This window comes from Hoplias malabaricus, chromosome 11 (genome assembly GCF_029633855.1).
Source record: "Hoplias malabaricus isolate fHopMal1 chromosome 11, fHopMal1.hap1, whole genome shotgun sequence".
NCBI lineage: Eukaryota > Metazoa > Chordata > Actinopteri > Characiformes > Erythrinidae > Hoplias > Hoplias malabaricus.
The window spans coordinates 16,672,825-16,688,757 of record NC_089810.1 but is presented as its reverse complement, the minus strand read 5'-3'; the positions used below and the strand labels follow the sequence as shown (position 1 = coordinate 16,688,757).

At 39.5% G+C, this 15,933-nt stretch overlaps 1 protein-coding gene and 1 long non-coding RNA gene across 2 annotated transcripts in view; both read left to right on the top strand.

The window, feature by feature from the left end:
* Nucleotides 1-1,199: 1,199 nt before the first annotated feature.
* Nucleotides 1,200-8,592, top strand: LOC136709712 (uncharacterized). Its single transcript, XR_010804519.1, has 3 exons — nucleotides 1,200-1,276; nucleotides 4,732-4,977; nucleotides 8,511-8,592. It is a non-coding gene; the product is annotated as an uncharacterized lncRNA (long non-coding RNA).
* Nucleotides 8,593-10,133: 1,541 nt separating this feature from the next.
* The window catches only part of luzp2 (leucine zipper protein 2), a 137,438-nt gene continuing 131,638 nt past the window's right edge, over nucleotides 10,134-15,933 (top strand). The window contains exon 1 of the mRNA XM_066685156.1: nucleotides 10,134-10,453. Coding sequence (XP_066541253.1) covers nucleotides 10,392-10,453 — 62 coding nt within the window. The 5' untranslated portion in view covers nucleotides 10,134-10,391. The remainder of the gene's footprint in view (nucleotides 10,454-15,933) is intronic.

The following is a 15,933-nucleotide window of genomic DNA, read 5'->3' as shown; positions in this document are numbered from 1 at the left end:
CGGGCGAAAGCTGATGAGCAAATGAAGTATCCCTGGAAACAAACAAAAAACACCATGAATAAATCAGGAAGCAATTTTGCGTTTCACAGATTTCCCCATCGTTTGTCCTCAGTGACACAATTTGGGTTAAGCACGCAGCAGAATTTTAGCACACAGTTAACTATCTGAGTCTAATACTGATGACCTGTCTGTACAGAAAGTCTCCACAAACCCAGCAAAAGTCTCACAGGGAGGAGATTCAGAGCTATTACAATCAGCAGTACACCTGCAGTTAAACTGATTAGTTTTTCCAGCTTTTTTGTTGTGAAAACAATTTGAAAGTAAATTATGGGGAACAATAAATCACTACTGTACTATAACAAAAACCCAGCTAACAGGAAACATTCCCACAACTTTGGCTAATGTTATGTAAAGGTTCTCTTAATGTTAGAAGCAAACATTCTTACAGTAACATCAATGGAATGTTCCATAATCATTACTTTGATAAAAGTTCTCCTAGTGTTAGTCTGAAACATTCCATGTGAACATTACATGAAAATTCTTTTAACATTTTCATTCATACATTATCTGTAATAGGGTCACAGTGGGTCCAGAGCCTACCTGGAATCATTGGGCGCAAGGCAGGAATACACCCTGGAGGGGGTGCCAGTCCTTCACAGGGCAACACAGACACACACATTCACACCTACGGACATTTTTGTCGCCAATCCACGTACCAACGTGTGTTTTTGGACTGTGGGAGGAAACCGGAGCACCCGGAGGAAACCCACGCGGACACGGGGAGAACACACCAACTCCTCACAGACAGTCACCCGGAGCGGGAATCGAACCCACAACCTCCAGGTCCCTGGAGCTGTGTGACTGCGACATTACCGTGCCGCCCCTTTTTTAACATTTTTTTAAATTTAAACAGTCTAAAGGTGTATGTGTGGTATACTCTATACATATATTAGGAAAGAGTTTTACATCAAAGTTTGAGATAAGGTACACCATTGAAAGATGGGGATCCATTAATTGTGTTTGACTAATATAACTTTTTTAAATTGTCTTATTTTATTTAATTCAATTTTATATATTTATAATAATCTATTACTTTTTCAAAATGAAATTTCATTAAAAACTTGAAATTTGCAAGAAAAACTGCTGTTAGGAGAAATAACACGTTTTCCACAGTGCAGCCCATTTTGTGTACTGTTGCCAAGGTTACAGAGATCTGGCAGTTAGAGGAACGGTTTAATCTGGATGGAGCCAGTTTTGTCTGGTTTATTCTGACCAGGTAAGATGTGAGGAATAAAATTATGTTTTTTTTATATTATTGCCTGTTTTATAAGGTTTATGCGAGGTTTGCAGAGCAATATATAAATACATCCCATGGATTTAGTACCTTTTAGTTGACGCTAGCTAACTCTGCATTATATCCATCATAATTATATCCATAAGTATTACAGGTCCTTTATAGACAGTCAGAGTACCAAATTAAAACTTTAAGTCTCTGCTTTTCATTTAATTTGCTATTATATATACAGTACCAGTCAAAGGTTTGGACACATTCACTCAGGGAGAGTTTCCTTTGTTTTGGGCCATTTTCCACATATTCTGAACGTACAGTAACAGGACCAGTATCTTCTCATTCTTTTTTTTTTAAATGATTTTCTACATGGTAAATGACACATCACTTAAAACTATGAATAAACACATATGAAATTATGTAAACAAAAAAGTGTAAAAATAAATCAGAATATGTTTTATACTTTAGATTCTTCAAAGTAGTCACCTTTTGCTTTGATGACAGCTTTGCATACTCTTGGCGTTCTCTCAATCAGCTTCATGAGGTCATCACCTGGCCAGGTCGTCACGTTCTTAAGTTGTTTTAGACCTAATTTGGATTGTGCAGAGGTAGAAATTATATATATATATATATATATAGGATATATATATATATATATATATATATATATATTTTTTTTTTTTTTTTCCAATAATTTCTCTTGATAAATAAGTTTTTTTTTGTTTTTAATATATACCTTGCCATATTCCTCTTTAAACTTCTGCTGTACAGTGCAACCTTATCACAAGCAAGTAATTTAGTCATGAATAAAGAAGGTATAAGAAGCCACAGGCACCCCTTGCACACTGACTACTTGTAAGTCATAAACTGCAATATAACCTCAAGGAAGCTTTGTGTTTTAGCTGCCCCGGATGGCTTGGGTAGACTGGAACAATGCTTTATATGAACTAATAAATACAATGAAAACTTAAAACTTTTGCAGGTGAGGCATACAGAGACCCCCTAAAAATGAATTTAAATGTGATATTCATGATGATGATGATATTAATAATAATAAACATTTTTAAATGAATGAATTAAGCCTGCACTGATTTTGCCTCAGTATTTCATTATCATAGCAGTTGTGTTCTATCATTATTTAATTAGACCACCATACCAAAGCAAGTGTTTGGGAGAAAGGTTATTTATTTTTTAACAAATGGGAATGTTTGAGCCCTCCTAAGTGGGATTAACATAACCATATCTGAGAAAAGATAATGGAATGTTAAAAGGACCATATTTGAAAAAATCTCAACTTTTGACACAGCACTGCTGTTCCCCATGTCTAACCCAAGGTGCAGAAATCAAAACAACAAAATAAATGCTCCAGTGCAGTGAACAAAAGATGTTTAAGTGTATACATTGGAACTATAAACTTTCAAAGAACATTAAATTGTCAGTGTAAATAATGTTGAAGCAGCATTCAGGGAAAAGATGTTCTGGAAACATGAAGAATAAAGAAGAAGAAAATTTGACTTTTTTTCACTTTCGGGGAATATTTCCAAAGCAACATTTCCACAACTGTAATACATTGTTAAGAGAATGTTTTTACATTGTACATAATCAGAACATTCAAAGACTTATTATTGGTGAATTACTCTTGAGGGAACATTCCAAAGCAATGTTCCCAACATCCAAAATAGAACAGTATAGGAATTTTCTAACAACATAATTTTGCAACATTCTAAGAACTTTTTAAGACAACATTCCTAGAATACTAAATTACTGGTGAAAATAAAGTTGAGGTTATCCTCTTGTTAAGTCGTGACGTTTCAGAGTTGTGAAACATCACATCCGGGTCCAAATTACTACTCACTATGGCCAACTTAGTGATTTTGCCGGTAAGTTTAGCGACTTTTCAGACCTTCTGCTGAGATATTAAAAAAAAAAAGAAACAGTCTAGCACCAAATCTATTGACATTCTGTACAAATCTTAGCTACTTCTTATAGTAGATTACTTCCGGAAGCACAACTCCTTACAAAACACCTGTTCTGACCGGAAGCAGGAGAAACGGCTCTCTTCGCGGCTCCTGTGCTCCCAGAGATGGAGCAGCCCTGTCAGTCCACATGGCAGCTCAAACACATCAGAATGAGCTGCGAATGTACAAATTGTCCAGCAAAAGACACACGTTTGCTTCTGTTTACCTTTAATTTACACCTTTTCTGAAGTCCCGAACAAAGGTCATAGAATTGATTGAGACATTCAGCTTTATTCAAATAGTAAACACAGGTCTTATGAATGTATGATAAGGGACCTTAGGTGCGATTGGACACGGAAACGGTGAAAAGTCACACGTGAATTTGCCCACACCTGGACAAATTCATATTGAGGGAACATTCCAGTGCTACGTTCCCAACAACCAAAATAGAACATTATGGGAAAATTCTAAGAACATAATTTTGCAATCTTCTAAAAAGGTTCCAAGAAAACTTTCCTAGAAAATTATATTATTGGTGTAAATAAGTTTGAGGCAATGTTCCCAGAACATATTTTAACTTGTTCTGAGAATGTTAAAAAGACTGGACAAATTCACGGTGAGGGAAGATTCCAGTTCATCCTTCCCACAACCAAAATCGAAGGTTAGGGGAATGTTCTGAGAACATATTTTTAGTAGCTGGGAAATAATTTGGGCTATGTTTTTAATTTTGCTTATAGTAAAATAATTTGTGTACTGTTTGGATATACACTGTACCTCTTTGTACAATCCAGTATATACACGGTAAGTCAAAAGTCACAGCTATGCTGTGTCTTTAAGAGAGGGGAACTCTTTTTTATTTTTATATGGGTGTATGTATATAGCGGTCTCTCCCATGAGAGAGTTAGTAATAGAGTGACCCCTGGGAGAAGAAGGTAAGCTGGTACAGCAGCTTTAGGCTGCACCCCTCCATTTTAGTGTAGCCTCTCTATTAAATCCAGTAACACTATTAAGAAGCTCTCCACTGTACTTTTCCTTTATGTATGAACAGAATGAGTAGCAGCCGTGTGACCTGGCTTTATATGGTCCGTGTAGTAAATAAACTAGACCTTGTGTAGCCCACTCCTGAGTATGTCCTGAGTGCTAAATGCTAGCGGCTTACTACACACCACGTAACCTCTAGGCCTGGAGCTTCCTAGTTCCCCGCCCTAAAGGTGAAGTTAGTACAATCAAGTGTTACAAATCACAGAACATGCTTTTATCTGAATACTCCAGCAAGTAATGGTTGAGTAATGGTTCTCAGTCCTGCAAAACCATCTCCTGCATGCCACATTTCCTGCTCTTACACACCCAGTTTACCTCAGCAAGGGCTCATTAATTAGCTCATTATATGCGTTGGGAGCAACAGGAAACCAGGATTGACAACCGCTGTTCTGTGGCATCACTCCAAAGAATGCTTTTTCCATCTTTATTTTTCATCTCTTGCAGATAGTCTGTACTTCACCTCTACTGAAAGCTGATCCAAGATGATTTCCTGTGCTCTCTGGCCTCAGTGCGGGAGCCTGTTCTCTGGCTGGTTTGAGGTTTGATTGAGACAGATGACTCCAGGCTGTAGAAGACACTCGCCATGGGCCAGAACAGACCTCACCCACACCCACAGCAGCCATGTGTCCAGAACCTGGCCTAAAAATAGAAGCAAAAGGCCACAAGACCTACAGGCTCCGGAGCAGAACGGTGAGAGAGTGGACTCCAAATTCTGTTAATGGTTGTAATGGAAAGCATTCATTATGCTTTTATTACACCAACACCTTTTCACGCACACATTCTTCCTTCATTTTCACTTTTCTGATCATACGGCAGTGAGCTTCCCGTGTCAGAAAGAACCCGCTCTCCCCCTAGATCTTTTATTCCCTTTGTAGAAGAAGAGAGTGGGTGAGAGACAGGAGGAAAAAGGGATGGGCATTCAGAAAAAAATGGCCTTCTGCGATGTTTAGGCATCTGTTAATCTGTTGACTCTGGGTTTGTTCTACTTCCCAAGGGGAAAAAAAGGGGGGGGCAACCATAATAAGAACCTTGCAACATTATTAACAATGCATAAGCGTTCAGAAACAGACGTTTTCTACAACAGCCGGGAGACTGCTGAACAGAAGGAAAATTGCTCTTTTATACAGCTGAGAATGGATGTCTTGGCAGAATCAATGGGAAACGCCTGGCTGAAAATAGTGCTGTTAGAAAATCTGCTTGTGTGCAAATGTATGTGGCCCAGCGTAATCATGATTTGATGCATTTGTGTTCTAAGACTCAGTGTACTGTTTCACTGCTCTTAAAATTAGATTCTTTTTCTGCTTGTCATAGGTGAAGCCACAGTGAACCTTGAAATTACTAAAGAACACTAAACATTAGTGGTTAGGTTTGGCAGTTCAAAATTAATCTCAGATTTAGAGTCAAATATTTAATATTGGGTTTTATTTTCAGTGAGAAATATTAGATCAAGTCAGTACCTCTGTACCTTTAGGTATTTCAGAGTGAAACACTGTCAGGGGGAGTCTTTGAGCTAGTTGAGCATGTGTGCTTGCTGATAAGCAAGTCTGACTGAAGCAGGAGGTAAAACATCATATCATTCGTTAACATTATTGTCTTCTGCCCATTTGAACAGGATAATATAACTAAAAGATGATTTAGGTAAATTACGTTTTAAACATTATATTATATAGAGTACATACTATGAGAGAGCATTTATTATACAGCATTATTACAAAGGAAGGCTAAAGCAGAATTGGGAGCTTTGCCCAAGGGGTCATGCCATAGCACTGTGTTACAAAAAGAATCCAAACGTCTTCTGTGTGGACAACAGCAGTGGGTATCCCTACTCCCATGAATGGTCTGCAGCCCAGACCATTAAGGACAGTGCCCAAGGGCCTTGAGGAGGCCTTAAATCCGAAGTATACATCTGCATTGACTTGACGCACAGCCTAAATTATTTCCCAGCTCTACACAAGAGCCCTACACCATTGCGAGCGCTTATACTTATGAGTTGGAGTCTCTCTGCAGTTATTTCGCAAAACACCACTAGGGCACGTTTTCCCCATGTTAAATTATATTTTCTTTCCTGAGACCTCCATTTTTTTTCCTTTTTCAGCGTTTATGTTCATTTCTGAAGTCCACAGCATGTCTGAGGAAATCTCTCACTATGAATGTGCTGCTGTCTGCGTCTCTGTGTGTGGAGGAAGAAGTTCATGTTCCTGTACTTCTTCGGTTCAGCATAAACCATGTCCGTCTGACTGACCAATTACAGTTGTTGTGGTCTGCGTCGACGTGACGCTTAGTTTCATATCTGGAGAGGTGCGCGTCAGGATACATCGTAGTCTACGTTGTGGGGTTCGCGTCGAAACGTTCCCTACGGCATAGGGTCCACACAGAATTATAAATTGGGCTTTACGCACCAACTGGCCCAAATCTGTGGGATGAGTCACTACAATAAACAGATGAAGGAATAACCCTTGGATATGTACAAACAAACAAACAAACAAATATTCGTGTAGTGCTCAAAGCATCCAATGTTGATTTTTAAAGATTTTTTTCCTTCTTTTTCTTTACATCTTACTAGTGAACAGTGGGGGCATCCAAAGACTTTTGTGCCCAGGGGTCTTACAAGATCCTTGATTCATTACCAGTCATAAGCTCCATGGGCATAAAATTAGTAATATTCATCATTTCTTCTCTACTACTATCATGCATGATGCTACCAGTCCAATCAGGAAACAACTGAGATTGAGATTCTTCCTTGTGTTCAGTAAATTTATGCCCACTCTACCTCTACGCCTTTTTGCTTCATGTCCAAGTGGAATCCAACACTGATGTTCCCTCATTCCAGGATGAGAAATGTAGGTTTTCTCTGTGTGAATTACAGACTTGATGGAACATTGGGACAGAGTGATTGAGCCGCAAAATCACCAGACCTCAAAGTCAGTGCTCAATTTGGAAAAGTAAATGTAACCCTGAAATAACCACACAAACCCAAGTTAATGGAAGTGTGGACTAGAATGGAAGAGAACTCAAGAGACTTGTTTAATCCTCATCTGACAGAAATGTGCCTATTTTTAAGCCAAGCGGATGCATGAGAATCACTAACGTTCTCATGGTTCGATACTATCAAACCCTCATGGAAAGGTGTTGGATGAAACTTCATTACTCAGGAAAACAGTTCCTCTGCTTAATAGCCCACTAATGTAAAGTCCCAATTTTGGGGACACAAGATTTTGTCCCTGCAGTGGTGGTGTATAGCTATTAGTGAAGAGAGAAAGATAACACGAACACAAGTGATGACTGTTAAATGCATCATTATGGGTTTCTACCAGCCTAATCGCACAATAAGAGCAAGAGAAACGTCCCATCAATTACCAGCTGATGGGCAACAGAAAATAAAATGTCAAACAAATGAACCTCTCCCCACAGAGCCCGTGCTGATTGATTCCGTGTTTGCAGACTGACCCCCGGAGTGGCTCACGCCCAGATAATGGCACTGGCCTCTCCCAAGGGTAGGAGGGGAGGGGAGGGAGTTTAGGGGCTTGCCAGTAATACTGCAGACAGATTGATATCATAGGAGAGAAAAGAAGAAGCATTCTTTGCTTATAACCTACACCAAATTTAGGGTGGGTCTGTCCCAAAGTCCATACTTGCAAAGTTTGCCTTTATTTGTGAATTTTGTGCAGATTTAAGTGTACACTGAAGTAGTCCCAATTTTATCACAAGGGTGTAAGTGCTCTTCAAGATCAAGACTTGGGGATAGATATCACTTATTTTGTAAGACATGCAGTTACCATTATTCTTACAGTATTAACCTTCTACCTCAGTGTTTCTGAAACTAGAATGTCACCAACTCAGTGAAGTATGAGATATACACTCAACCCGACCTGCTCTGATACAGTCATGTATCAGTCTGGAATGTGTCCTTTCTTTGTTATCTACTCTTGAGCTCTGGGCGCTGTTCCACAAAGCAGGATTTATGAGTTAGCTAGATAACTTAAGCCCAGAGTTCAGGACTGTCCACTATAAATGTCTCTCAGCTCTTTCCCTTTATGACACTTTTAACCTGAGGCCAGGGAGGTACAGTACTGCTGCAGTAGGGCGGGGTAGAGTGAATGGATCGAAATTGACATTCAGAATTTCGAATCGACAGAATCTTGCATTTATTAATTATATGGATTTTTCTTTTAATTCTGTTCACTTTTAATTTGTGAATTCTCTTAATACTTAATACCCTACAGTGTGTTCATGTCACATCCACCCTGCCACACAAGCTACATGGAGGAGAACTTAAACACCTGAGCCAACCGAGCAACTTGAGCAGCTTTTGCCAAAGAAAAAAATGCTGTGCCTGTTCTACAGAGTGATGGCATCCACATTTTTCATAAAAAAATGTTTTTCACATTAAATAAGTGAAATAAGGCGGGTTCTACACTGTTTAGAAGCATTTGTTGGCACTTCTTGTTTAGCACTTCACAGCAGGTGGTTTACCAGTGAACTCCAGCTCAAATCACACATATTTAGAGGATAAAGCCTCATACCTGTGCGCACTAAGTCGAGTGAAGGGTCTTCTTGGGTATTTTGTCTGTTTTCAGCTTCCGTCCTCTCTCCTTTAACCCAAACTCGGCACTAAAGCCACAACTGCGATGGGCTACAGGGATGTGTTTTTCTCCACCCGTTTTCAATGTGTTACATCAGAAGTCAGAGAGCTCCCACAGCGCCCCCTCCCTGTGGCTCTTTTAAATGAACTCTTTAGCCAGAATACGCAACTTAGTCAAACACTTAGTCTGTCGTTTGGACATGTTTTTACTTTAGTGAAGATGGCACTGAAGATAAAGAAGTCCAATGAAAACACTGAGAATAAAAAACAAAGAGCAACCAGTTAATATCACGTCTGTTTCAACACTTGAAGCACAAGCACATCAACTTTGAACAGCACATTGCTAAAAAAAAAACAGACTGACCAAAATTAAATAAATAAACAAAATCCCAGCTTTAATGCTTGTGTGTATTTACAAAGTCTTGTCAATGCAAAAAAAAATCGTAATCGTAATTAATCGTCATCGAGGTAAAAATTCAGTTAATCGTGAAACTGATTTGCAGTCATATTGCCTGTATTGCCCAGCCCTGCCGCAGGTAGTGTCTCTGTCACACAGGGGTCCTCCTCAGTTTAATCTTCACCTCGGGTCACAGCCTGTTCACGGTCTAATTGGTGTGTTCTTCCTGCGTCTGCGTTGGTCGACAGCCCAAAAACACGTTCACTGGAGGAATGTCGTGTAGAAGTGTCCATATGCGCGAGTGTGTGAGTTCATGTGTGAGTGTGGATACCTCTAATGGACTGGAGTCCTTTTCAGGGTGCGATCCTGTTTTGCATGCAGAGATTCCAGAGAGGTGGTGGACCCACATGACCCTGATCAGGATGAAGTTCTTGTAGAAGATGAATAAAATGATAAAATGAATGATCAAGTTTTTGGCATATACTGTGAATCAAACATTTTAGGACCCCCCCTCCCCCCCTCTGTGAACGCTCTGCTATCTGCTGCTCTGTGTTCTATTAGGAGTGTGTTTGTATTATTATTATTATTAGTTTATTTTTAATATCATTATTATTAGTATTAGTATTGTTTTTATGAATAAAAAAGATCGTAAGGAATTCGTAAGAGACAGGGAAACAGTACACTGGCTGCATCTGTGCTGACATCACTTCACCACCTCAAATCGTGCTCGTGCATCACCCCCCGCCTCCCGCCCCAACGCGCTCCCCCCACCTGTTCATAACCATTAATAAATCTGTCCATCTCCCCGTCCCGTGATATTTAAGGCCAAAAGGAGCCCATCGGTCTTGCGCTCTCTCTCTCTCCCTCTCTCTCTCACTCGCGCGTGCAGACGGTCACTCTCGCTCGCTCACGCTCTCACAGCTGCAGCTGAGTGTGTGTGTGTGCGCGCGCGTCTGTGTGTGTGCGCTGCTCGCGTTAACCGCGCGTGTGCGCCAGAGAAAGAGACAGAGGCGAGCCGAGCAGAGCAGAGGAGAGGAGAGAGGAGGAGAGAGGAGAGGAGAAAGGGAGAAGGAAGAGCGCGAGTGTTCGAGAAACGACAGAAGAAAAGAGAGGGAGACAGAAGCGATGAAATTCGTCGGCGCCGTTTACGTCCTCCTCCTGCTCCCTGCGTTAAGCTTCAACAGCAGGTAAGGCGTGAGACGCGCTAAAAAGCTTCTCTTTCCATCTTCACTCCTCCTTTGTTTTTCACCCCCCCTCCCATTTCTTTAGGGGGCTTCACTGTAGTGCTGATGCCTATTGATATTCCTCTGATTCTCCTCTGTGGAGAGCAGCAGTGCTCTGTGCTGTATTTGTGCGTATTGTCCATGCGGGTCGTTTGGAAAGAGAAAGGGAGAGACCTAGAGGAAGAGGTGAAAGAGGCTTATCAGCTCAACTTTTCTCCAGCCCTGCTCTAGGGCTGTGTCTGTGTTGGTGGTGGGCGATACGGAAAAATATATAATATCGCGATACTCAGGAATGGTTTCATGATATTTATCAGAAGCTGGTGTAGCAAAGTGGCTAACACTGCTGCTCTTCACAGCCCAGATAAGAAAACGAAATACAGTTTTGGGCACCATTCAGTATGCTACATCAACCTCCATCTGGAACTTAAACAACATGTACATATTTCATTTAACTTTATTGAGGTTTGATAAGTTAGAACTGACAACAAAGTAAAACTGAGTTCAGTGCACTTTAATCTCTCAAACATTGTGCTTTTTCCTTCATTAAAAAACAGTGATACACACAATGTCCTCCACAATAAGAGAAGCTTATATTCTGACTTTATTTATCAAGATAATGATAGAACACAGTAACATCACCCACCCTTAGTCTGGTGCCAGAGGCACTGAAGGAAAGAGACATGCTCTTGTCTTTTTTCCCTTCTTCTTTCTGGCGCTCAGAGTGATTGAAATGTGGCGTTTGGCTCGAGGGGGAAACTGCTGCAGGTCTAGAGAGAGAGGAGAGAGAGAGATAGGGGGAGTTCTCTGTCTGCTGAAGCGGCTGGCTGTCTGTGTGTTGCAGTGCCAGTCTCTCTCTCTCTCTTTCTCTCTGTGTGTGTGTGTCTGTGTAAGAGAGTGAGTGTGAGTATGGATGTGGCGCAGGGGACTCAGAAGAAAGCGAAAAGACCAGAAAGAGATGGAGGGAGGGAGAAGGAGATTTATACAGAGAGAGGAGGGCATAGGAGGAGTCTTGCATGTAGGGGAGGGGATTTTCAGGGATTAATGGTTAATTAAACCATTGATAAAAATCATGCCTTCCTCTCTTCTATGCTCACAGTTGCTGAGGCGAAAGATGCCATTTCATTGGAAAGTTCACTAATTAGGCAGATGAGGGTAGTTTATCACAGAACAAACTAAACATCTAGAGGGGCATAGTTCACCATTTCTTTGGATACATCCAGGTGTAGGAGTGAAACGGTTAGGGAGTTTTACAACAAAGCGGCTTGATTAAAAGGTATAAAAGTTTGATTTTGGGATTATATCCAATTGGATAGGCATTGATGTCATTTCAGCACCACTTTAAAATAAGACTACACTTTTAAAAGTTTATAAATGCTCTAAAATAACTAGGTTGTAAACAACTTAAAGGTAAATGACTAAAATGGTAATTTTTTTAACACAGAGCTAGAAAGAGCAACAATGACCTCTTTGTGTCTAATCCTGAAGTGTCAGATAACGTACTGAAAATGTCAAGATAAAATAGAAGTTGAAATTTGAGAATGTGAATTTAGTCATTTCATATGTTAAGGTAGACACTACATTAAAATCAGTGTCTAAAAAGACATTGTATCAGTGGTTAATTGATTAAACCTTGTGGTAAAATGTTTAAACGTGTTAACAAATACGTGCTGAAGCTGACAGGGTTAATGTTGACTGATGGAGAAGACAACGTAATGTCAGTTTCTGGCAAGACCTGAGGTTTAACAGTGTAGATGGCTGTGGGTTCACTATTTGGCAAATTATTAATTCATTATCTGTAACTGCTTTTCCAATTCAGGAATGTGGTGGGTCCAGAGCCTACCCATAATTACTGGGCACAAGACAGGGACACACCTTGGAGGGGGCGCCAGTCCTTCACAGGGTGACACACACACACACATTTACTCACACACTCAAACCTACAGACACTTTGAGTCGCCAATCCACCTACCAACGTGTGTTTTTGGACCATGGGAGGAAACCGGAGAACTGGGAGGAAACCCACGCAGACACAGGGAAAACACTATTTTGCAAATTAGTTTTAAATAATTAATAGTGACTTTTAATGTGGTCACAACATAAACATTAATGAGCAGGTTATAAATAACCTATTATTTTTAATGGTGTAGTCTTATATAAAATTGGTTACATTATATTTATATATAGTGATATATGCATGGTAATTGAAGACAATACGGCACAGTAGCCCAAATAAATGCTCTCAGATGTGTTTTTCATTAAGAAATTATCTGAAATATCAGCCAAACCCAGATACCTTATATTCTTTTGATATTATATCATCATGCATTCCTATCTAAAAGGCAAAGGACTAACGTCCTTGTCTCTGATGAATTTGGCTCTGTGAATTATTACAGGAATAGTCGAGAAGGGCTTTTTTTAAAGTGCAAATTGACAATGAGCTCCAGATCGTGGAATACTTGAACTGGCCTCTTTGAATTAAAATAAGTTAGTCTCACTCCATTAAAATACAATAAGACTGGAAGTACGGAAGCAGTGCTAAGTGTGTTTTCATATCCGTACTTGCCAGATCCGATACATAAACATTTAAAAAGTTGTAGATGTATTTTTTATCTGCTTTTCAAGGGGGTGCTATTGTGCTTTGCCCCAACAACACTTTGTGTCCTTGTTGAAGTCAGTCTATTGGATTAGTGTTACAGAGGACATTTATGTTTTTATACTATTATTACAGATTACAGGCTGCAGGGTCAATACAATGCAAATATTATATATTTACAGAGCAGCCCAATGTCCTCTGAAGTCTGCTCTTACAGAATAAAAGTGAAAGATCCTTCTAATGCCAGTATTTTCACTTCAGCAAAATCACAGTGCATCCGTTGCTTTTGCAATCTAAGCACACTGAGTTTAAAATTATTTATTAGTTCTCAGACACATTAAATATCCAATGACCACTTTGGAAATTGGGTCCGTAAGTTTTTTTTAATGGAAATTATTCAGATTGTTGATGTTTAATATACTTAATATAATACTTAAATATTCCAAACCAAATTATTTTTAAAAACTGTATAATTAGATGTATTTACTTATTACTGAAATAATGAAAACCCACAGCTAAGGTACAACAAAGTCATCTTATTTAAAGCAGTATAACCCTCAAATCTGCAGAGTAGTAGTTACATACATATTCATATGTTGAGATGTTGTTATATTCAGCAGTGTAGCCTCTTTACTTTTTAAACTGGCATTTCATTTCAAAACATTTATTTCTGGTGGCCACTGGGAAGCTGCCATAGTTTGCATTTTCATTAATTATCTTTATCTGTCTAAAAATTGCTGGCTGTCCACTGAATGCATATAAAACCCAATTAAGCCAATGCCTTCATGCAACCTTTTGTTCTTTGTATTCCAAGGTAGTAAGTGAGGGATGGCAAAGCATGCTGGTTAGTGAGAATAATGCAGTCCTAGCACAGAACCCCTCCCTGACCATGCAGTGAGCTGCTTGATGAATGAGCTATGCATTTGGCTTAGAGAGATAATGCTTGATAGCTAGCTTTGGTGTTAATAGGCTACTCCATTTGAAATGCAATCCGTGACCCCATAAAAGAGCCCTAAACCATGACATGAAATCTCTCATTGACCCACCACTCACATAGATAACTGCTGGCAGACACAAATTGTGTTTTGTGAGAGTATTGCTCATATGAATGAGCTTTCATGAAAGGTCATGTATTTCTTACACTACATAAGCAATATGGGTAGGATATATGTATCAACACACTTAGAATCGAAAATGCTAATGTACAGACAGAAAGCTCCAAAACCTTGGTTTAAGTTTGCATCTAGATGAGGTACCGCCTTCATGACCCATATAAGGAGCAGTGCAGATATATTTTATCTGTGTATAATATGTTTTTAAGATTTGGGACTGTGGCCTTTAGATCAAGTGGCTTCGGTTCACCATATACAACTGTCACTCCTTTTCATTTCCACTTGCACGCGCACAGCGTCTCCCATGGGATCCCAAACTCCCTCTGATGGCTCCTTCTTTGATGTAGGGGAAGCGTGGCAGCCTCCTCTGGCAAGCCCACCTTCACTGGAGTAACTGTCAGAAAAGAATCTGAAGGGATATAGATGAAGAAGTCTGAAAACTAGAGAGATCTACATGAAAATACTGGTGCTGGAGCTTTTGGAAGTAAAGCTTCATATACATGATTCCCAGCCTAATGCAAAGCCATAATTGGCCTTAACAATGCACAGTTAGAGCATGAATCATACCATACTCCAGGCCATATTAGGTTTACAACAGTTTACTTCCACTGAGTCATACTGAAGTTACATGGAGTGTTTCAGCTTGGACTGAGTTATGATAAAGGCGTAATGCAGCCAGACACAATACAGGTCATTTGGCGGTTTCTAATTCTAAGACATGAATACAGGTTGAATATTAGAAACAGTGATGTATTTATTGAACTCTGAAATAGCGCTTAGCTACTGAGGTAAATTGTGCATATTCTATTATTTTTTTAAGCTTTGAACTTTGATTGAAATGTTGTGTTATTCTGAAATACTATTCAAGGTTGATCTAGCCCCAGTTTCAACAGTTCATAAAGGTTTATATATCAGCATTAGTGTCAGTTTTGGATACAAAATATATATAATTATATATAAACTTAGATATCAGCCTTGGCCCAAAATTCCCATATTGCTGCATCCTTAATTAGTGTAATGAAGGTATGTAGGTATGTAAGGTATGTACAGGTATGTAAGCTTCTTCAGACCTCTATCTCATTTGCATAAATTGTTCTTTAGAATTTATATATATTTAAAATGTGTTTATTGAATCAAAATGTATTCTTTTATGGCATTACTTTACAGAACCTTTATTGTTAAGTGTGTTAGTCACACATACTGTGTAATGGACACAAAACCTCAAGATGAGTCAAGTGTAAGGTCAACATGCTTCAGTCTGCTACTCTTCACAGTGTAAGTGCAGTACATGTGAGTTTGTCCAATATATCCTGTAGGCATTAATGGGGTACTAAGGATTGGCAGATATGACACTCATTGTTGCAGTGATCGATGCTGCTGTGGTCAGTGGAGCAGGTCATATGTCTCACAGGTCAGAGCTTTATGGCCTCAGCGATTAACAGTAAATCTTCTGTCTTAATAGCTTTGACACTGACAATAATACATATGCGCTAAGGCTTCTGGAATGTGATTTTCTCCTCTGGCTTTGCTTGAATAATGACCTTGGAGCAATGTTTTATTGTTGTCATGGCAACTACATGTATTCACTTGATAGGAATGACTGTTTTTCAGGGAGGATACTATAGTTGGAGAGTTTGCGATTTTTGAGCCTGCCTACCTCTAAGCAAAAACATTTGAACATCTCCATTATCATTAAGACCTGACTGTATCTCTCCTTTGGAGCTCCTATGAGGCTTAAT